Source organism: Lathyrus oleraceus, chromosome 2 (assembly GCF_024323335.1).
Source record: "Lathyrus oleraceus cultivar Zhongwan6 chromosome 2, CAAS_Psat_ZW6_1.0, whole genome shotgun sequence".
NCBI lineage: Eukaryota > Viridiplantae > Streptophyta > Magnoliopsida > Fabales > Fabaceae > Lathyrus > Lathyrus oleraceus.
This window is the reverse complement of record NC_066580.1, coordinates 310214213-310236345: the sequence shown is the minus strand read 5'-3', so window position 1 is coordinate 310236345 and position 22133 is coordinate 310214213. Positions and strand designations below refer to the sequence as shown.

Below are 22133 nucleotides of genomic sequence, written 5' to 3'. Positions count from 1 at the left end.
CTTGTCCTCTTTGGGTATACACAGCACTTGTATCACCCTTCTTCTTTCTCTGACCATTCCCAAAGGGTTTCTTCGATCCAGACGACGAAGCGTTACCCTGTATCTTTCCCAGCTTCAACCAGCTCTCAATTCTCTTCCCGGCCACCACTATGTCAGCAAAATTGGTAACCGGGCATCCAACCATCCTCTCTGCAAACGTCCCCTGAAGGGTACCCATAAACATATCATACATTTCCCGATCTACCAACGGAGGTTGGACTCTGGCAGCCAGCTCCCTCCACCTCTGTGCATATTCTTTAAACCCCTCATTAGGCTTCTGAGACATACCCTGCAATTGGGTACGGCTAGGAGCCATGTCAGCGTTAAATTGGTATTGTTTAAAGAACGCATCACCAAGATCCTGCCAGCTCTTGACATCAGATGACCTCAATTTGGTGTACCATTCCAAAGACCCCCCAGACAGACTGTCCTGGAAGAAATACATCCAAAGCTTCTGGTCCATTGTATAAGCAGAAATCTTTCGGACAAAAGCCTGGAGATGAGTTTCCGGGCAAGAACTCCCATTGTACTTGTCAAACGCAGGCGCTTTAAACTTTTGTGGGATCACAATCCCCTCAACCAGCCCCATGTTCGACATGTTCACAACCCCCGGAGTAGCATAACTCTCTAGAGCCCTGATTTTCTCCGCCAGCACCTGAATCTCCTTGTTTGGTGGTTGAACACCCCACTGACCAAACTGTTCATTCAGCATGGAGAACTGATCCGCTTCTTTGTCTTTCTCTCTATCCTCCTCAGCCCCAAAGAAAGGAGGAAACAGACTATCCTTCAGATTATTATTCACCAGACCCGGTCCACCGCCTGTAGCAGCACCAAAACCACCACCATTATTGATCACCACCCCAGCAATAGTCTTCTTTCTGAGATCTCCTCCATCTCTTGAACCACCGAGACCATTGTTGGACACGCCCTCCTGATTATTACCACTGTTAGCAGCTGAAGCCCGCTCGAGCTTCTCTACTTTATCAGCAAGTGCTTTCTGTCCCAATGCCAACCTTTGCATGACATTTATCAGCTCACCCATCTTCTCCTTCAGCTCGAGAATATCTGCGTTGGGTAGATCCATCAGCTTGGATTTGTTGCGCCTGGTAGGGTATCTGTGCGGACGTGCTACGTGCAAGGGAATGATTCTACGTGCGCGAGCAATGATTCCTGAAACAATCAAGCACGTTAGAAACGGACACCTGCAAAATAGAAGACAAGTCATTATGATTCATGCATGAATGCAATGTCACCCATATGAGGAACACTTTGTCTTTCGATCCTGGTTTCATCGAGACAGATAATGATTTGACAGCAACATTCCGACATCAATCGTCTGGTTTTGCCATACAGAGCAGAGAATTATGATTTAGCAAAGATATCACCCGACCATGTGTGTGTGAGTGTGCACAGGAAGCAAATAAAGCTTGAAGATCAATCACTGAATGATAATCACTGTATATCAAAAGTGCACTGCAAGTGCAAAAGTCATACATCAGGCTGATACAAATCAAATACAATTCTCCAGAATCAGAAAGAAAATACAAACAAGCGAATTCCGCCAACATGCCTGACGGTAATCCAACACATGATAACAAAAGACTACACTGAAGAAGGTCCCACATATGGCTCTGCATCATCAACCATCTTGGTAAACTTCACGGCGAACCTGAGCTCAGTGTTCTCCTGCTGCAGTCTCCCTATCTCCTTCTGGTGAATCTTCATCTGTCTGAAGTAATGATCCCTCTCAGCAAGATAGTGATCTCTCTCAGCAATAATATTTGCTTTCTTCGCTTCCCATTCTGAGGTAAGGACTTTAGCTCTGACATCTCTCTGATTCTTCACAAGGATCTGTCCCCTCTTCTCATCTTCAATGACGCTCAAAGCTCTAGCTAACTTCTCCTTGGTAATGTCATGCTCCTTTGTAGACGACTCCAACGCTTGACTGATCTTGCGGTAATAAGCGGTGTCAATCTCAAAGCGCTTCACTTCCATGGCATGTCTCTTATCCTGATCTTCTATCCTCCCTTTGATTTCCTGATTAGCCATCTGGATTCTAGCAACACTCATCTCTAACTCAGTCTTCTCTGCTTGCAACTGATCTTTGGCTTTCTTCATCTCAAGGAACTCTTCCATGCTGACAGAAGAACATGGCCCCTCAATCAATGGACACCAAGAATCACCCCCAGGAAATGGTAGATGTGTGAGCTCAATCCTCTTCCTAAGCCAATCATCAAATGGAGGAAAAGACCTGCTATTGACCTTACCAAAAGGAACCTTGCCCTTCCTCTGAATGTTACACCATGCCCTGGACACTTTCCTTAACTGGGACAGATTACCCTCAGTCGGGAAGTAGAAAGACTCCTGAATCTCACACTCGAGAGGAGGAACCTCCATAGCAAACCCCATTTGTCTCCTAAGAAGCGTCGGGTTGTAATTAATGCAACCTTGAACTCCGATAAGAGGCACATTGGGAAAGCTCCCACAACTGTAAATGAAATCTCGTCCAGCCATACCATTGTGAGTCCAAGCTATGTCATTGGCTCGCAAACCCATCAACTTGGTCGCCCAATTAACCGTGGGATCAAGAGAAACAAAAGCACCTCTGGAAGGCAGATATCCGAGTAATAAACATCCCCAACCAAGGTAGGAACAGGATTCCTCTGCATAAACACCCGGATGGCATTAATGTCCACAAAGTTCTTCTGATTAGGAAACAGGATGATCCCATAGATGCTCACAGCGATCAAAGCACAAACGGCCCTCCAATTACCCACAACAACATGCTCCTTGGCTTTAGCCTCCAAGAAACTCAGATGAAAACCGGGCAACTTTCCCTTCTCCTTCAAACCCCCCTTGGTCACCTCTGGGCTCAAATAAAGAGCACGAGAAATCTCAGCAACATCTGGTTCTTCCTTAGTGACATAGAACGGAATCTGATCTTTGATCTGAATACCCAGGATGCTGACATAATCTTCCATCAAAGGCCCTAACAAGTAATCCGGGAACACAAAGCACCTCAAGCCCGGGTCATAAAACTGGAGAAAAGTGTGAAGGGAACTCTTATCTGTATCAGTAAGCCTGAAAACCACCTTCAGAATACCACCATAATCCTCACGGAACATCCCCACATGGTCAGGTGTAATCAATGCTATCATATCCTTCAACACATCAATCTCTGGATTGAAGAAACTGTAGACAACATCGTCCTTCAAGCCGGGCCTCATATCTGGAGCAAAGGTGTCTCTCAACCAGGATCTCAATCAAGAATGTCCCCTGCATATGGATAAACATGAGTTAGATGCAGATAAATGCAAAATGTGAATGATGCTGATGCATGAATGTAATGCACTGTGCCATCCTCCAAGTCATCTGAACATCTGCTACACTGGGTTACGGCCTCTGAACTGATCACAACCATCTGAGGTACTGAGTAACCATAAATCCACTCAAGAGTTCCGAAATAAACGGAACCTAAGGATACATCACCATCATCACCAGAAAGTCCTCTGAACAGATAACCACAAGATCCTCTGAACCAGCCCAGGGAGTCCAGAAATAAACGGATCCCCACTGATAAATACCACGGACAGAACTCCGGCGTCCCAGAAATAAATCCGTAAATCCGACTTATAAATAGGACTCTGATCAATAACTGAACCATTAGTCACCATCAAAGTCACCCTCGGAACATGCATCTGTAAGAATCAACCCTCCCCTCACAGGTGAATTCTAACCAGGTCATCCTAAGACGGATAATGGTCTCGACAATCGGACAAGATACTCAACGGGTTTGCCCTTTCGGGTGTGCTGCTGCAGCTCTCATAAGATCGTCTAAACCAGAGATCCGGGAAAGATCGGTCACCGAAGTCAACAGCTCAGATGAGATAACCCAACCAAAGTGGAATACCCCACAAAGGAAGAGCTCTCTCAAAAGAACCTCGTCCGGCTTGTGGTATGTCACGTCGCAACAACATGTTGATCCAACATGTGAGGAAACGTGAGACCACACTAATCCTAGGTGTATACTCGGGCCTGGGTTTTAGCCCCACTCAGAACACCCACCCCAAATTAGAGGAACCAACCTGTACAGAATTAGCACAATGATAATATGATGCATGCAAACATATATGCAAATGTATACAATCACAGCATAATTATCAATGCAATAAATAAGCAGCAAAAGCAACCCAAACTACCCTAGAGAGCGCTATGAGTGACTCGCTTAGGGAAGATGGACCAGCAAGAGGTCAACTTCTATTTTCCCCAGCAGAGTCGCCAGCTGTCGCAACGCGAAAAACAACCGGGGGAAAAACAAACAAACAGAGCCGCCACCGTGCATTATTTATCCCAAAGGAGGGAAAGGAAACGCTCGAAGTAAACCTGGAAAGGAAATGGTCTTACGATCGGAGATTACAAGGTACGGGAGTCGGTTACGCAAGGGGAAGGTATTAGCACCCCTCACGTCCGTCGTACTCGAATAGCAGGGGATGGATTACACATCCCTTTTATCTGCCAATGCCTCTTCACTTAGGAGGTCTTTAAATGTACATGGCACAAAGGTAAATAAGCAAAAACATGGCCTCTTAAGGAGGGCTTCAGACAGGTGCCTACCAATAACAGCAGGTCTTCCAGACTACATGGAGATCAAGGAAAATACCTAAGTGGTATGCCAACCACAAGCAAAGCAAAGCAACTCAAATAATGAGTTAAAGCGGCTAAAGTACCTGTAAGAAAAGCTAAACCAGTCAATATTTACATTCAGACAAATCAAACAATCAGCAACAGTCAGACAACCAATCATCAGACAACAATGGTGCAAGGCATAAGATGCAAGCAAACTAAATTGATTCACCATCCACAAGACCTTCAAAACAAGCAAGGTTAGTCAACCAAAATAGCTTGTATCTCAAGTGATGAGATCATATCAACCAATGTGACTAATTGCTTGAAACCTGAAATGCACAACTCAAATTGTGAGAACAAACCCCTAAGGCAAAGCCTAGGGTCAAAAGTGAAGTAAAAAGCCAAAACAGAAGCTAAAACTAAACATGAATCATCCTTAATCAATCATGAACACATCCTAAAAAGGACCAAATCAAAATCAACAAGCAAGGGCATGTAATAAGCAAGAGAAGTCAAAGACAAATTCAAAGCATACATGTGGACATTGAGAATGAAAATTCCAAATCAAAACAGAAATGATTCAAACAATTATGAAATTTTTTGTGAGCATACAGCATGTCCAATAGGATCAACATACCAAAAATCATAAACAGAGAAGCTCATTTGATATGGAAATGAAAATGCACAAGTTGGACATCAAATTGTGTGACACAAATTGTCACACCTAAAGTAAATGTGTCCCAAACAGTGAAAACAATAGCAAAAAACGCCAAATAAAATCACACAAATCCATCAACATGTTAAGAATCATCATGCAAAATTTCATGGCATTTGGATCAATATTGAGCATTTCATGATAGAAAGAATGAAGCAAGGTCCAAAAGCATACATGTTCAATCAATCATCCACAATTCAAAATCTAGAAATGGTAAAATCATAAAATCAAACCCAAAAAATAAAGGACATTCCAAGGATCAAGTAGCAAAACGAATGGAATTATTTGGATCATTTTTCAATTTAATATGAATTTTCAAAGTTGGATAAAAAATTTTGAATTAAAATGAAGCATATACATGAAAATGGAGGGAAATGGTGAAATGTTGGATTAATTTGAAAAAATGGTTGAGCGGAGAATCGAACCGCGTTGCAAGGCAAAACGCAGGCGTTTCGCTTATGATGTGGCGTGTCCAGTCACGGTCAAACGCCAATGTGGAAGCAATCAAGCGGACTAATAGCCAATCAATTGGCCACGAGGATGCTCGCGTGGACGAAGCCCTAGGAAAACTAGAGGCAGCTGGTACTGTAGCGCGCGGCCGAGCATGGGAGGAAACAACCGTCTCCTTCGTGGAGACGGCGGTTGTACAGCAACATCAACATAAATTTTTTGCAGAATTTTGAAAATCATACATCATTCGAATCCTTATGCTACGTACATTCCAAATCCATCATCATTTCTCATTAATTCATCATGAACAGAGAGAATCGAGCAAAATAAATTTGATGCACAAAACTTTAATCACACGTATCTCACTCAATAATGCACCAAATCACATGAATTTTAGCTCAGATTAATCAGCATTCAATGTTCTACAAGATTATACACATAAAACAGATAATTAAGAGGATCGAAAATGTGACCTCTTGAAGATCAACTTCTAGAAATGCACGATCCAAGGCTTGGCAAGCTTCAAATCTACTCCAGAATACTTGTTATGAAGATTGATAAAGAATTTGAGGCTTGGAACTGTGTAGATCTTGCTTAAATCTCAACTGCCATGGCTATGTTCTTGAGCTTCACATGCACGATTCTGGTCCAATCTTGATGATCCAAGGCTTGATTTGTACTAAATCCACACCAGGGAACAAGAATATGCAAGAAAATTGGAAGGTTATGTGATGAAAATTTGAATTATGATTGAGAGAAAAAATTGGAGGGAAAGAGAATTTTGAGATCTAGATCTAGAATCCTCTCAAATTCTGTTATGATTATGAATATATACCCTGTGTTAATCCACTCTTAATCAAAATTAAACATGTTTATTTGAGATTAAGTGAAAATAAGGTGTTTGGCCAAAAATGACATTTTGCATGGTGCATGGAGCAAATGGACGTGAACAGTACCAAATGAATGATTAATTTCACTTAAAATCTTCCAATTAACACAATGGCAATGGTGATTTGTTCCCATGATGCACCAATTTCAAATTTACCATTTTCCCTCCAAAATAAGCATGAATATGCAAATGATCATATGATGCAATTTCAAGCAATGTGATGAATGATATGTAAAGTTCATGTCATGAGAAGAATTTGGCAAAAAGGAGCACTCAATTTGGAGTTATGAGTCAAAAGATATGGCCTTTTGAAGTTTCAAGCACACTTGGCAATGATTTGATCATATCTCCTCAACCATTCATCATAAGTTCATGATCTTGGACTTTTTGGAAATGGGAGAGAGAGATCTTCAACTTTCATGTTGGGCAAAAATTCATTTGAAGCTTCTTTGATGATGTAAGATTAAGTTGAATTTGAACCAAAAACTTTCCATTTTTGGAAACTTTCAATTACAGGTCACTTTCCATTTTTGGAAAGTTTTGATCTGGCCTCAAATTCTTCAAGATATGTGTTTGTAATGACAAATGAACCTCTTTTGAACATGAATGAGATGTTGAAACTCATTTCTCCACCTCCTAGCCCTCAGTTGACTTTCTATGGACTTTCTGGTTGATAGATGACTTAGAAGTGCTCTGATCAGCCTGAGCCTCAACCACTTGAGGAATTGGCTCCAAAATGAACCCCTAGCTCTAATAAACCCAAGATAATGACCATATGATCTTCATCCAATAAATAAACCCCATCTCCTTGAGAAACCCTGGTTGGAATAGAAGTCATTGATTAGGGTTGACCAGAGGTCAAAACCCTAATCCCAAAGAATCTGAGCATGAACAATGAGCCCCTTGATAAGGACATAACCATGATGATGATGATGTACCCTTGCCAATAAGATAATGCTCAACCTCCTTGAGGAACCAATAAAACCCTAATTGAAGAGCAACCCTTAGATGATTGATCATCAATTCAATAATACCCTCAGGCATGAATCTCTTAACCTCTCTATCTTCTGAGAAAGACTTAGGAGGATGACTCACTTGTTTTCACATGATATGCAATATGCAAATGCCTAATGTCCTAAAAAATGAAATGCAATATGCTAAGCTAGTCCCAAACAGGGAGGGCAAATTTTGAGGTGTTACACCTAGGACCATCCTTCCCCAAATGTGCAACCCTCAAGGACAATCTTTGGTTGGCTATTTTCTTGTCTTCATCACTCAATTTCCTTGCTTAAGGTTTCTTATGAGTGTTCAACACAACCATATCACGTTTCGCCGTAGAGGCTTTACGCTTAGTTGCAAAGGCTTCTCGCTCAACCTTCTTATTTCTTTGTTGATGCGTCCACTGCATATGTGTCATAGGGTTATTTCCTTATAGTTCTGAGGGATGTATGACTGACCCTTCGACGCCTTATGATTTTTATGGCTTGTTAACCCTATCTTGGGGTCGACCACTTTCCAATTTGACTGATTCCCCCTCCCCCCTTTGATTCAGAGGATTGGCCCACTTTCCCTTGAGTACATTTTCCGGGGGATGATAAGTTCTCTGATGAGGTTATCAGAGTTTCCTCATGTATTCTTCATTTCTGCGAAGAACACCTCTCTTGTCGAAAGTGAACCTAACAGTTGAACTTCCTCCTTTGCTTCTCTTGGCATCCTATGTCCTGGCGTCTTCAAGTTTCTTTGTTGCCTCCTCATAGAAACTAATTCTACACCTTGGGCATATCATCATTTTGGAGTCACTCAACTTGCAGCGCTCTAAAAAGTCAATCAACCCCTATCCAGCTTAAGGGTACACTAGTTGCATTTCTGCAACAACAACTGTAGAAATTTGCTCACCGTTCTCGACCTTCATGTTGAAGCCATCCAAAACTTCCACCATTAGGATCTCGACCGATTTGACATAGTGAGCATCTTCCGTTTAAAGTGGGTCAGCACCCACTTGGATCGACCCCTTTGACTTCTCACAAAATTGCAATATGCCTTCTTTCAATGCCTTTTTTACCAAATCCTTGAAAAACACACATTGAGAAGTTTTATGACCCAAAAAATTATGGTACTTACAAAAAACTCTCGTTTTCCTTTGTTCTAATGGAGGAGTTTTTAGGCCCGGAGGCACTATAATCTTCACATCAGTGACTAGTAAATCAAATATTCGGTCACACCTTATATAAAAAGTATATGTTTTTGTGACGAATTTATCATTCTTGTTGGGTTCGACAGTATTCTTCCCATTTGACGGCTTTAGAAATTTACATACATAAGAAGGTCCTGGCTTAAGTTCAGTAACATTGACCTCACTCTCTTCGACATACTCGTCACCTAGGTCTGAGAGATATTCATATGTCTATACATATGAGACCTTTTCTTTTTTATGATACTTATTCTTTCTGGCTTTTTCAGCTTTCAAGCGTTCGACCTGGCGAACCCTATATGTCAATTGTGCCATGTCCCTAAGGTATTGAGTATCTAGTTTCTTTCTAATGGAATAATCCAGGTCACCTGCAATCATTTCGATTAACTCGTGTTCATGGACTTTTGTAAAACACCTTACTTTAAGAAGTCTAAACCTATTTAGATAATCTTTAATCAACTCAAGAACTTTTCTCCTAATACTAGCCAACTCCTTAAGACTTATCTTCGACTAACCCATATAAAATTATTCATGAAACAATCTCTCTAATTGACTCCATGTTTGAACACGGTATGGAGGGAGTGTGGTAAACCAAGTAAAAGCATTTTTTGTTAGAGAATTTGGAAAATACTTAATCTTCAAATTCTCATTGTTCGCAATGTCGTCAACCTCGGTTTGATACCTGGAGACGTGTTCAACTGTTGACTCACTAATGTTACCAGCGAACATAGTAAACTTGGGGACTTTCCAACCTCTTGGAAGCTCCGTTTTTCGAACGTAATCTGACAAAGGAGATATAAAATTGGGTCTATAGAGTCCCATATTAAGTCCACTCTGGGCCAAAATCTGTCCGACCACATTAGCTATCTTGTTATGTCTCCCAAAGTTATTTTGTTGGACATGTCGAAGAACCTGGTTAACATCTTGGTTCCTCTAGACCACTACATGCTTAGGATTGTGTTGACCTATGTATTTCTCGTCTTCCCTATTTAGGGTGGGTTCTAGTGGTCGAAAATTCTGATTTTTGCCTAAATTTACTTGTGACATCCCGTTTTCAGGCGTTTCGACTTGCTTGACGTTTGAAATTTGAGGAGTTGGTCTAGCCTGAATTTGAGGCGTGCAAAAAACGTCGGTTATTTGATCCATTTGATTGACCAATAACTCATAGGTTTGGTTTGTATTCGTAATCAAAGGATTAAATATGATTCCCATTTACTCGGTTAAAGTGTTAATCAATTCTAAGTTACTTTCATCCATCTGTTGCCCCATGGTCAGCATAGGGGTCGTATTTAAAGATGACGTTATTTGAGAGACGAGTCTATCCCTTCTGGTTGAACCATATTGTTTATGGTTGAAGCAAAAGCATTATGTGAATTATAGGATGACCCAATGGCCATTTTATTGCCACTAAAGGTTGACATATTAGTGTGAAGGCCACCCATCATCGATGTTGGTATCCCATAAGGGTATTCCCTATTATTCATTGGCATTGAAAAACCAAACAATGCTCTTACAACTGTTGGGTTAAATAGGGTATTCCCACTTATCAAAATTTATGTATCTGTCCTCAAGGATTATAAAATATTTTTAAAATTAATATTACCTCCAATCTTATTTATAAGAGAATTTTTTTTATAAAATTTATTGAATAAATAATGTATCTAAACTAAACTATATAATCAAGTGTATAATGGCCTAAATTTATTGATTATCGAATGAATTTAAAAAATCAATTTTTTTTTTATAAATAGAATCACAAGGAATAATGAGTAATGTTTTACTATTTTTATTATATTAATGAAATACTGGTGCAAGGTCATCATCCATTGTGTGAGTCTAGAAGTTTCCGCTAGTTTTATTCAGCCGTTGAATTAGTCTTACGAGAGGGTTGACGAGTGCTCCCTTACCTACTTCAAGAAGCAACATATGACCATTTCAATTTTCCCACCACTATTGCTAGTCATTAGTCAATTAAACCAAACGCCATTTTCTGTTTGCCACCGGAAACCATTTTACAAAACAACACCTTCACTTTTCTTCTTCCTTACTTTCATGCACAAAAATGGATCCTAACCATTTCCCTATTCTCTGCTATCTCTTAAACCACCTACACCCTCAAACCTATCTCCCTCTTCCACAACACCTTCATCAAAATCTACTAACCCGTTTCCCTCATTTCAACAACCCCAAACTCTTACCTTCACTCACCAACCTCGTTTCCAATCTCAACATCACACACACTCTCTCTTTTCTCATCACCCTCGGTCCACGTCCCGATCCTTCTTCCGTCGCCGCTTCACGTGCCAAAATCGCTGAAACCGATGCCAACGTGGCAGTTTATCAGGCTTTGTTGAGAGTAGACGACATGCACGAGGAGTGTGTGAAGCAGTTGAGGGTTGCTGAGGAGAAGTTGGTGGAAGCTTATGAGTTGTTTGTGGAGAAGCCGGTGAAAGGAGGTGATGAAGTGAATGAAGGAGTTGTTGGGATATTGAGGAAAATTGAAGAGGGTGAGGTTGTTGAGAAGGTTGATCTTTCTCGGATGAAGTTGAGGATTTTTCCTGAGGCGTTTGGGAAGACGAAAGGTTTAGTTGTTCTTAATTTGTCTCATAATCAGTTAAAGGTATTCATTCTCGTCTAAGTTCTACTATCTATTTTTATATTTGTATTTGTCTCTTATTCTTCAAAGCTAAACCTAGTTTTTATGTATATGATCGGTATTGTCAAATAGCATATAGACCTGTTTAATATAATGAAAATAAAATAAAGTCAAATTGATTTTACATAATTTGTTTTCGTGAAAAACTTTTGTTTATAGAAATTAGTTAAAAACAACTTATAAATATATAAGTTGTTTGTATGATCTCAAACAAACAATCATACAAGTGGCGCTTATGTGAATAAATAAGTTCAAATTAATATTTAAATAAGTCAACAAATTATTATTGCGATATGCTATTTAGTACTCCCTCTTTTTCTTTATAATTGTCATTTTTTGATTTTTTTATAATTGTCATTTTTTGATTTTTTACACATACCAAGGAAGCTAATCATTGGTGTTATTTTTCAAACAATAATTTTTCTTTTATCTATAATACCCTTAATTATTTATTACATTCACTTTACTTTTTCTCTCTGCAATTATTATCTAGGGGTAATTTTGAAAAAATTGCAATTAATACTACTTTGAGCTTTGTAAGTGACAATTAAAAAGAAATAAATTTTTTTGCAAGAAAGTGACACTTATAAAAGAACGGAGGGAGTAATAATGTAGTCAAAAACGTTGCAATAGCCCTACAAATGAATCTGGGACACTCAACACATTTCATGTAAAAACAAAAATCAACACTAATTACAAATACGTCATATATTTATAATGAAACAAGGTATCAAAACATCGGAAAAAGAAAGAAAGAAAAAAAATCTATTTTAATGAGATAAGAAAATCATGCCAAAAGAAATGTATAAGTCTTTCATGTCCTTCGAAGTCACAAGTTTACCTAGGAATTCTATATCATTTCAAAAATTTTAAATCGGCCAGATCACATTATGACAAATCAATAGACAACCCTCTAATACTAGACAAACCACTAAAAGGTAAGAACATATCATAAAGGATCACCGAATCTCTAGGTAAAATCATAACCCACTCCTAACATCTAAAGTTCATATACCAAACTGAAATCACCGTCTCACACATCTTAAAAAGACGAGATGACGATTCAGTAGCTATCGAACAGAAAGGACAAAGGACACCCCCGACGCCAATTAAATTCCCCTCTTAAATAAATCCTCTCTAACAGAGATCCGATCACGAAGGAATTGCCAAGAAAAAACATGTACTTTAGACGGGGGCTAACTGCTCCACATATATTGGAGAACTTGATCCATAGGCGATTCCCGAAGATCTCTTGGAATCTCCCGAGAAAGAAGGAAGGTGTAAGCAGATGATACAAAATAATCTCCATCTTTGGAATGACAACATCACCATTTATCGGACTGAGTTGAAGGGGAAAAAACGTTGACCGCCAAGAGAAGATCAGAAATCAACTTCTACTCATGCTAAAAAATGTGGGATCTTCCGCATAAGATCTCACACCTAGGTCTGAACCTCCCACTTAAAGAATCTAAATCTAAGAAGGGTGACCCCCAACCAAGGGTCGTTTCAGAAAGAAGTGAGAACACCTGATCCAACTCTCTTAAAAAGTCAGTCATGGAACCAATCAGAGGGGTCATCCAATTTAGTAAGGAGATGTGTAACCTCTTTAGGAAATGAAATAACTTACTTATCCAAGTCAGATCCAAGTGAATGAAATAACTGCATTCTGCATTTTATGTTCCTTAATACATTTCCATATTTGAAAATACTTTTAATTTTAATCATTATATCTTATAATTTCGAATAATTTCATGTCCTCAAAACAGGTGATTCCAGATTCAATAGCAGGCCTAAAAAATCTTGTGGAGCTTGATGTTTCATCAAATCTTTTAGAGTCTCTACCAGACTGCATTGGATTGCTAACCAATCTCAAAATCCTTAATCTGTCAGGAAACAAGCTAACTGCTCTTCCTGAATCCATTTCTCTTTGCAGGTTCTTGTTTGTTCAGAAACCACAGTTTTCTCAAACTTAATATTTGTAACACATTTCTTTCTCCTATTTTATTTCTTCTGTTAAGCGTATCTTCGATGAAATTGTAGGTCACTAGTTGAACTGGATGCAAGCTTTAACAACTTAATTTGTCTGCCAACCAACATGGCCTACGGCCTCGTTAACCTCGAGAAGCTTTTGGTCCATTTGAACAAGTTACGGTTTCTTCCCCTATCCATTGGAGAAATGAAATCTCTGAGATATCTTGATGTTCATTTCAACGAGCTTCATGGCCTACCTCAATCAATTGGGAAGCTAACAAACCTTGAATATCTAAACATCAGTAGTAATTTCAACGACATGATGCAGCTTCCTGAAACAGTTGGTGGTCTGGTTAACTTGGTAGAGCTAGACATGAGCAATAACCAGATCCGAGCTCTTCCTTGCGCATTTTGCAGGCTTTATAAACTTACAAAGTTGAACTTGGACCAGAATCCGATCGTTGTTCCTCCGTTAGAGGTTATAAATCAAGGATCTGAGGCTATCAAGGAGTTCATGGCTAAGCGGTGGCTTGAACTCATTGACGAAGAGCGACTGAAAAACATGACTGAAACTCAAAATCTACAAGTAGAGACGGGATGGTTGGTGTGGGGAGCCTCATTGTTGAATAATGTTGCTGTGGTTTCTGAGAATGTTGCAGAATATTTGGGTGTTAGAAAAGCAACTACAGATATGAATGGATCAACGGCGGAGACCCATGAATTACTAACCCAGACACGAAACTAACATTGATACGTCGATATCAGTATTAATTTGAAAAAATGAAACTATTGAATGTAAGTATTATATGTATCAGTGGTATGTCGGTGTCGGTATAAGTGTTATATATGTTGTGATATATACATACTCTTTGTTGTTTTAAATAATCTAATAATTCTCCCTTTACTTTTGTTCAATTCTGGCGGGCTGGAGCTGGCCTGCATGCTTCTATATATAAATTAGTTTTGTTTTCTTCTCTTTGATTATTAACCAGTTAGTAAACATGAGCATATTGTTAATAAAAATATATAAATAATTGAGATAAGGCCTATGATTGTATTTGCAGAGTTTGCATATAATATTTCCCATTTTTGTTGAATGAACTTAGATCTAATTTTTTCTAACAAGATGAAGTCATTCCTATTAGCCAACGAGTCTTCTCCCCTTTCTGTAACTCCCAACAATTTCATCCTCCCAGAAAGCAAAAGACCAAACCTTTCAGAGGTTAAATCTCTAGACTCAATCCCCATAATTGATTTGAGTTACTCATCCTTAGAAGTTATTCACAAGATTTCAAAGGCTTGTGAGGAATTTGGTTTCTTTCAAGTTGTGAACCATGGTGTTCCTGAACAGGTTTGCCATAAAATGATGAAAGCCATTACTAACCTTTTTGAACTGCCATCAGAGGAAAGAGAGAGTCTCTATTCAACAGATCATACAAAGAGTGTAAGATTGTTCAATTATTACCTTAAAGTGGAAGGTGGAGAAAAGGTCAAGTGTTGGAGTGAATGTTTTATTCATCCATGCTATGCTATTGATGATATCATTTCTCTTCTACCAGAAAAAATTAGAACTCAATACATGTAAGAAAACTTCCTATTGAATCTAACATGTATATTTATATATGTTTGGATTTACTTATTTGGTTATTCTACTAACCAACTTATAATTTATATGAAAATAATTTGACTTTATCTTTTGTTATAGAAATAACATACACATTCTTTTATAACTACAACCCCTCATAAGCTATTATAGATATAGTTATTTTATACTTCTGCACTTTTTTTATCCAGAGAGGCATTCAATGAATATGAAGAGGAGATTGGTTTATTGGGGAGCAGGCTTTTAGGTTTGATATCAGTAGGGCTTGGCTTAGAGGAGGATTGTTTGTTGAAGAAGTTAGGTGAGCAGCCTAGACAAAGAGCACAAGCAAATTTCTATCCACCATGTCCAGATCCAGAGTTAACCATGGGTCTAACTGAGCATACTGATCTCAATGCTCTCACTGTACTTTTGCAATCAGAAGTTTCTGGTCTTCAAGTTAACAAAGATGGAAAATGGATTTCTGTACCTTTCATTCCCAATGCTTTTGTTATTAACGTAGCTGATCAAATTGAGGTATGTGTCAATCATTGGTGTGCTTCTCCAAGACATTTTCTATCTACCATTTCACTCCCACTATCTTGGTTAATTAGGTTATCTTATACTAAGGTGATGACACACGTTAAAGAAAATTAAATTTTTGCTTTTCACTTGTATGTGTCTTACTAGCCAAATCCACTGATCAACTATGTCATAAATTCAGGACATACCATTTCAGTCCCACTATCTTGGTTAATTACTATTTGCAGAAATATGTCTTAAAACCTCAAGTGATATAAAATAGGAAAACATATTTTTAAGGTTGGAAAAATCAACAGCCGGTGGCGGTATCTCAATGTCGTTGATCGTCGGCAGAACGACAACAATCGAAGTTTGGCTGGTGGTGGCGACAGATCGACAACAACGCCGAATCTCTGGTGAGTGGAGGAGACACCGAGATGGCGCTAGTCGTTAGCGAAATGTCGGCGATCGAAGTCTAGGTGGTGGAGGTGATGTTCTGGAGAACATAGGGTCGAAATCCACGTGGAGGAAACAGGTTGACTGTTTCTCATATCTCAAGATAGATCAATTTGGTTCACAAATCAGTTCGATAACGGGTCGTGTTTTTGTCCCGTTTTCGATATCTGGACCTCTAAAGATTGAGGATATTATAAATATAATTACCTATCACTTTGTTAGTAAGAGAAAAATATAGAGGGAAGGGGTGATCCTAGTTAGATAGGCAATAGTAAGAGAGAAATATAGAGGGAAGGATTAAGAAACATTTCTAAACACATTAAGAAAGATATTGTCCCAAAAGGGATGACAATGAAAATTATGTTAAAATTGTAGATGCCCGAATGAGAATATTTATGAGAATTGTGGTGCACTTGTGGTTTCGAGTTTGAAGAGTGAAAAAATTTGAGTTATGGATTTAGGATGCTCTTATCATATGTGCCCAAGGAAATACTATTTTGAGACTTTGAAGTTAGAAGATGGTGAAGTTGTACAACATGATAAGTATTTGACTAGGAAGGTTCATGACGTTGGTATGTTCATACTTAAAATGTTTGATGACTGTGAGTTCCTTTTGCAACGTGAGGTATGTTCCCGAACTCAAGCGAAATTTGTTGTGCATAAGCATGTTTGATGATCTAGACTACTATACTAAAGTTGAACATGGAGTATTGAAAATTTCACCCAATGGAGTAATCATGTCTAAAAGGTCTAAAATATTTAAGTTATATATTTTAGATGGTTCCAATGTTATTGGTCATTCATCATTAGCTAGTGAAGACTTTTATGATAAGAACAAGCTATGGTATTTGAGGTCAAGGGATGATAGATGCCCGAAGATTTTTTTATAGCACTTTAATGAATTTTACATGAGACAAGAGATAGAAAACACATTTGATGGCTTCTTGCATGGTACTAGAAGCTGAGTTGCGAAAAAGTTTATAGGATAAGGATGATGCTAAAATAGCTTATTTGATTAGCAAATGTCCATTCATAGGAATAAACTTCCAAACACCTATGGAGTTTCAGAGTAGAAAACTTGTAGACTACTCTAATTTAAATATTTTCAAAGTCTTTTTATTTGCGTAAATCAACATAGTTCAACTTGATGGTAAGGTTATGGAGTGTGTCTTCAATAATTTTCCTGAACATGAGAATGGTTATATTCTGTGGGAATTGGAAGTTGGTGGGTCAAAGTTCATCATAATAAGATGTATTACTTTTATTGTGGCATGTAAGGAGAAAAAAGTTAAGACCTAGAGATGAAGGTATCATAAACTATGACTGAGAAGATTCAATTAGGGATGAAGGATGTTGGACATGTGACTTCGTACACAGGTGGGGGGTGAATTGTGTGGTTCAGAAAAATATGGTTTTGAAAAACTTTGCGGATTAAAATCAGAGTTTAAAATCATTTTGAAAATTGTTTAAATATCAAGCAGTGGAAAATTAGAATTGTAGAATATAAAGTGCAAAAAGTAAAGAGTTGAGGGAAAAGAGAGAACATAGAGAATTATACAGGTTCAACCAAACAAAAGAAAAGACATACTCCTCTCCCCAAGAATTGATCTTAAGAGTATCAAATAAACTTGAAAGCTTCTAGTATGTTATATTCACAAACCCTCCTTATACAAGGAAAATGAAATTTAAGATTAACTTTCAATAAACAGCGGAGTGAAACGCGGAGTCTTCCTTCCAAACGGCGGATCGAAGCGGATAGTCTCCTTTTTACGAGAATCTTGGAGTGGTTAGTCTTAAAGCTTTTAAACAAACTTTGCAAGCTTTTAACATCGGACTGAGCTCATGAACCTTAAACCTTGGTTTTACCACGAGATAACCAATAACCGGAGAGATTTTAATACCGCGCTAATCTCGAATCTTAACAAGCTTTTAATACCGGGATGAGCTCACGAACCTTAAACCTTGATTTTACCACGGGCTAACCAAGAACCTGAAAGATTTTAATACCAGGCTAATCTAAAACGTTAGCAAGCTTTAACCTTAAATTGGTTTTACCACGGGCTAACCAAGAACCTACGAAAGCTTTTATCATGAACTGAGTCTTCAAATCTAATCAAGGGTTTGATCACACAATCTTCACACAAAAACTTTTTACGTGTTTAACTTTTAACCCAAACAAGTAATGCCTAATAGGATAAATGTTCAACCAAGGAATAAACAAGAGTTTTTTTGTGAACTTACAAATATACCCTTTCAAAATTATAACTTCTCACTCGCAAAAAACACATTCTCGAAAATTACTTCAGCTAAAAACTTAGTAAGAGAAAGTAAAAGAAAAGTTGAGAAAGAGTGGGAAAAGTATGGAATGAAACTCTAATCTGGATGATTTAAAATGAGACAATAAACCTGTATTTATAGGTTAGAGGTTGGCTAAAAAAGGAAATAATTTTAAAAGCATTTTAAGGATGTGTCAATCAATTAGTTTATTCCAGTACAATCGATTACCAAGTTAAAAATGGAAAGAAAATATATCAATCCATTACCTATCATTAAGATGATGTCCTAATCGATTAGGGCACATTTTTGAAGTGTTCCAATCGATTGAGATAAAATGTCAATCGATTTGCAAAGACAAAACTTTGCCCAGATCTTTTCAAACAACTTCCAACTCATCTGACACGACTTCAAGACATTTTTGAAAATATTTTCTTGAGAAAAAATAATTTAGAAAACGTTTTCGTGTTTATGTGATTTAGCCAAACACTTTTACCTAAATGACCTTGTGCATTACAAAGTTTTCACTAAGACTAATTAAGGAATGACTTTCTTGTACTTCAAGACTTTGTCATATACTTCCCTTCTTGTAGACACTTTCTCGAGTTTACTTGAGATGAGACTTGAGTTTATTTCCATTTGGTTGCCATCATTGAATAGTCAAGTCTAACAAACCTTAATTCTTTGGTTTGCATCTTTAACCGCTTAACTGCTTATGCTTGATTTGTCATTATCAATTGTCATCTTTGGATGAATTTTGTCATCATCAAAAATACAATAATTGTCCTTGTTAAAAGGATATCACCTATAAAAACAAGGTTTCATAGAGGATTTTACAAGGGATACTAGTTCTAGTGAAGTAAATTTTACAATGTCAGATGATTATCATTTTACTCGTGATAAGATAAGGATGGAGATTTTACCATCTTAGGGATTCAACTATGTTGACCTTGATTGTTATGCTTTGAATGTGGTTGAATTATTCAAAACTCGAAAATATAGACCTTTAGGGAGGCATTCGAAAGAGAAGAAAGTCAAAGATGATTGGAGAACTATACTTGTGGGAAAGTGGATATGTGCAAGTGGCAAGATCAAGTTTCAAGTGTGGCTTGAACTTGATCAATGTTGTTGAATAATGATTTTAATATTGGAAAGAATATCAAGGTGGTTGATGGATATATAGGCATCACCATCAATTTAAAGTCAAACAGAAGATTTCTAAAAGAATATATAAAACCATGAGTGATATAATTAAGAAAAAAACCAAAAAAAATATATATTTAGGATTGCCAAAAATTGACTATAGATCCCTAAAAGGTAGTGGCGGTACCGCGATGGCGGTGGTTCTCAGCAGGCAGTAGTGGTGCAGCATTTCTTCGAGGTATGGCAAAAGAGAAAATGTTATTAAATAAAATCAAATATAATTTAATATTATAATATAACCATGAAGCCAATGTGAATACATAAAATCTAATACTCCCTCTGTCATAGAAGAGAAAAAACTCATTTATTTTATCATAAATTATAAATTAATTGATCAACTTTTAATTTAATGATGTTGGTATTATTTTATATTCATTATTATTTTTTTCCTTCTTCTTTAGTCAATGAAAGCATTTAAATGCTATCACACTAATATTTCGAAATTATTTCCCTTTTAACAAATGCATTTTGCTCTTCATCTGTAGTATTAGGATTAGGATAATGAATTTTAACTCCTTTGAAATGGTTGGTATCTGTTGCGATCTTTTTCAAACAATTTCATTCCTTACACTTTATCTTATTTTTTTCCCTCCACCTCTCATCCCTCTTAAACTCTTAAATATATGTTTAGATTTTGTTTGTGAGTTTGAAAGAGAAGGGAGGAGATGACTTTGAAAGCAGAGAAGAATTAAGTGAAAATAATTGAGAGATTTAGGTGAGTGTTTTTAAAAACTTTTTTTTATAATATAAATTTTTTCCAATTTAATTTAGAGGAATTGAAAAATTGTATTGGATCAGGGGTATTGAAGGGTATGGTAGACCTCAGTTGTTGACTTAATTCTTAAAATTATAAAAAAAAATTATATTATCTTCAATTTTTTTTCTTCTAAATTCTGTCATTCTTATCCTCTCCTAACTCACAAACAAAATCTAAGAATCTAAACCAACTTTTTCTTATCTCTTTGATTGTGATTTCTTGTGAGAAAAGTTTAGGAAGAATAAGATTATTATTTTTTCTTAAAGAATGACTTTATATTAAATGATAAATAAGAACATGTATCATTAATATTAATATATTTTCAAAATACTAAAGTAACGTAAATTAAAATTGAAAATTTTATGTAAGTCTGATCCCTTGTTAATTCAATTTTTGAATTCCTTCAAACTACAGGGATTTTTAAATATGAACAAAATTAAACACCCAAAACTGTCTCCATATAAATTCTTCAATTATTTTCACTTATTCTCTCCCTATTTTTTCAAGTTCTCTCTTATTTAAATAATGTAAATTTTTGTACAAATTTGATAGATCACTTGAAAATAATTTAAAGCGTGGCATGCGTAATTTCTATCTTAATATATAGGTTTTAAGCAATGGAAGATACAAAAGTGTACTTCACAGGGCAGTTACCAACAATTTGAATCAACGACTATCGATGGCGATGTTTTTTGGGCCAAATCCGAACATGATAATTGGTCCAATTCAAGAGCTAATAGATGAAGAACACCCTCCCAAATATAGAAATTATCGCTTCTCTGAGTTTCTTCGAGAGTTCTTCAATCACCAAGGAACAAGGACCATGCTGAAGGAAGCCTTTGAAATGCCACATGATAACAAATAATGCATTTTAATTTGTATGCATTAATTATGAAAATAAGTTTACACATATAATATCCAATTAAATATAACCATCAAATATTTTTATTTAATATATATTTAAACGGTTAAATAATAATTTTAAAATATGTGTTATTAGACATTATAATTGCATACAAATTAAATTCTAAATAAGGCTCAAATTTCATAATATATCTACTATTGTTGTATTGTAAGAATTTGTTGGGTTGTTAACTAAATAAAATGATTGTTATCCTTTGAAAAAGAACTGACATGTTAATAACGAAAAATTTATCCCACACTCCAATAATTTTAGGCGAATTCTCAGATTGACATTGGTTAACCTAGTTGACATTTTATTTGATCAAAAAATTTTTAAAAATAAAATATAAATTATCTACAATTGCAATATCCATTTATAAAATATTTTTTCTTATACACTTTTTAGATTTCCTTTTCATTTTTTTCCCCCACACAATCACTTGTTCTCAAATGTAACAAGTGAATTTCTTCTCCCCTTATCAACCTGTAAATCTTTTTATGTTAAATTAGAAAAGTTCAAGGGATACCCATTCTCCAATATTGATTCATCGTCCCTTTTCAATATGTAAAACTTTTAATGTGAAACATGAATTTTTTTAGGGTTAGTCATTCTCCATTATTGATACATTAGTGGTTGTGAATTCTCCAACAAGCACCACAATGAAAACTCCTTTTTACCTTGGTTTAAAAAGGGATTTTAGTTGATTTTATAGGAGAGGTAACGAAGAGTAACATAAAAAGTATGTCACATTATCCATTAGTTAGACATCCACCCATGGATAATCGGATAATGTGTAAGGATCATGAGTTTGATCCCTAACAAAACAATTTTGGAACTTTTAAATGGAGAAAATACGTTTCCCCTCGATTTTATCATTTAATCGACGGCTAAATACGAT

General features: G+C 36.9%; 2 protein-coding genes across 2 annotated transcripts; both read left to right on the top strand.

The window, feature by feature from the left end:
• The first annotated feature begins 10846 nt into the window (after window positions 1-10846).
• On the top strand, window positions 10847-14452 carry LOC127119255 (plant intracellular Ras-group-related LRR protein 3). The gene is made up of 3 exons (XM_051049454.1): window positions 10847-11530; window positions 13333-13499; window positions 13607-14452. The coding sequence occupies exons 1-3, from the start codon at window positions 10973-10975 to the stop codon at window positions 14280-14282; spliced, it is 1401 nt and encodes a 466-aa protein (XP_050905411.1). The 5' UTR covers window positions 10847-10972; the 3' UTR covers window positions 14283-14452.
• Window positions 14453-14513: 61 nt separating this feature from the next.
• LOC127119256 (protein DMR6-LIKE OXYGENASE 1) lies at window positions 14514-21321 on the top strand. Its single transcript, XM_051049455.1, has 3 exons — window positions 14514-15118; window positions 15332-15656; window positions 20939-21321. Exons 1-3 carry the CDS (start codon window positions 14634-14636, stop codon window positions 21194-21196), a joined length of 1068 nt encoding a protein of 355 aa, XP_050905412.1. The 5' UTR covers window positions 14514-14633; the 3' UTR covers window positions 21197-21321.
• The last annotated feature ends 812 nt before the right edge of the window (window positions 21322-22133 follow it).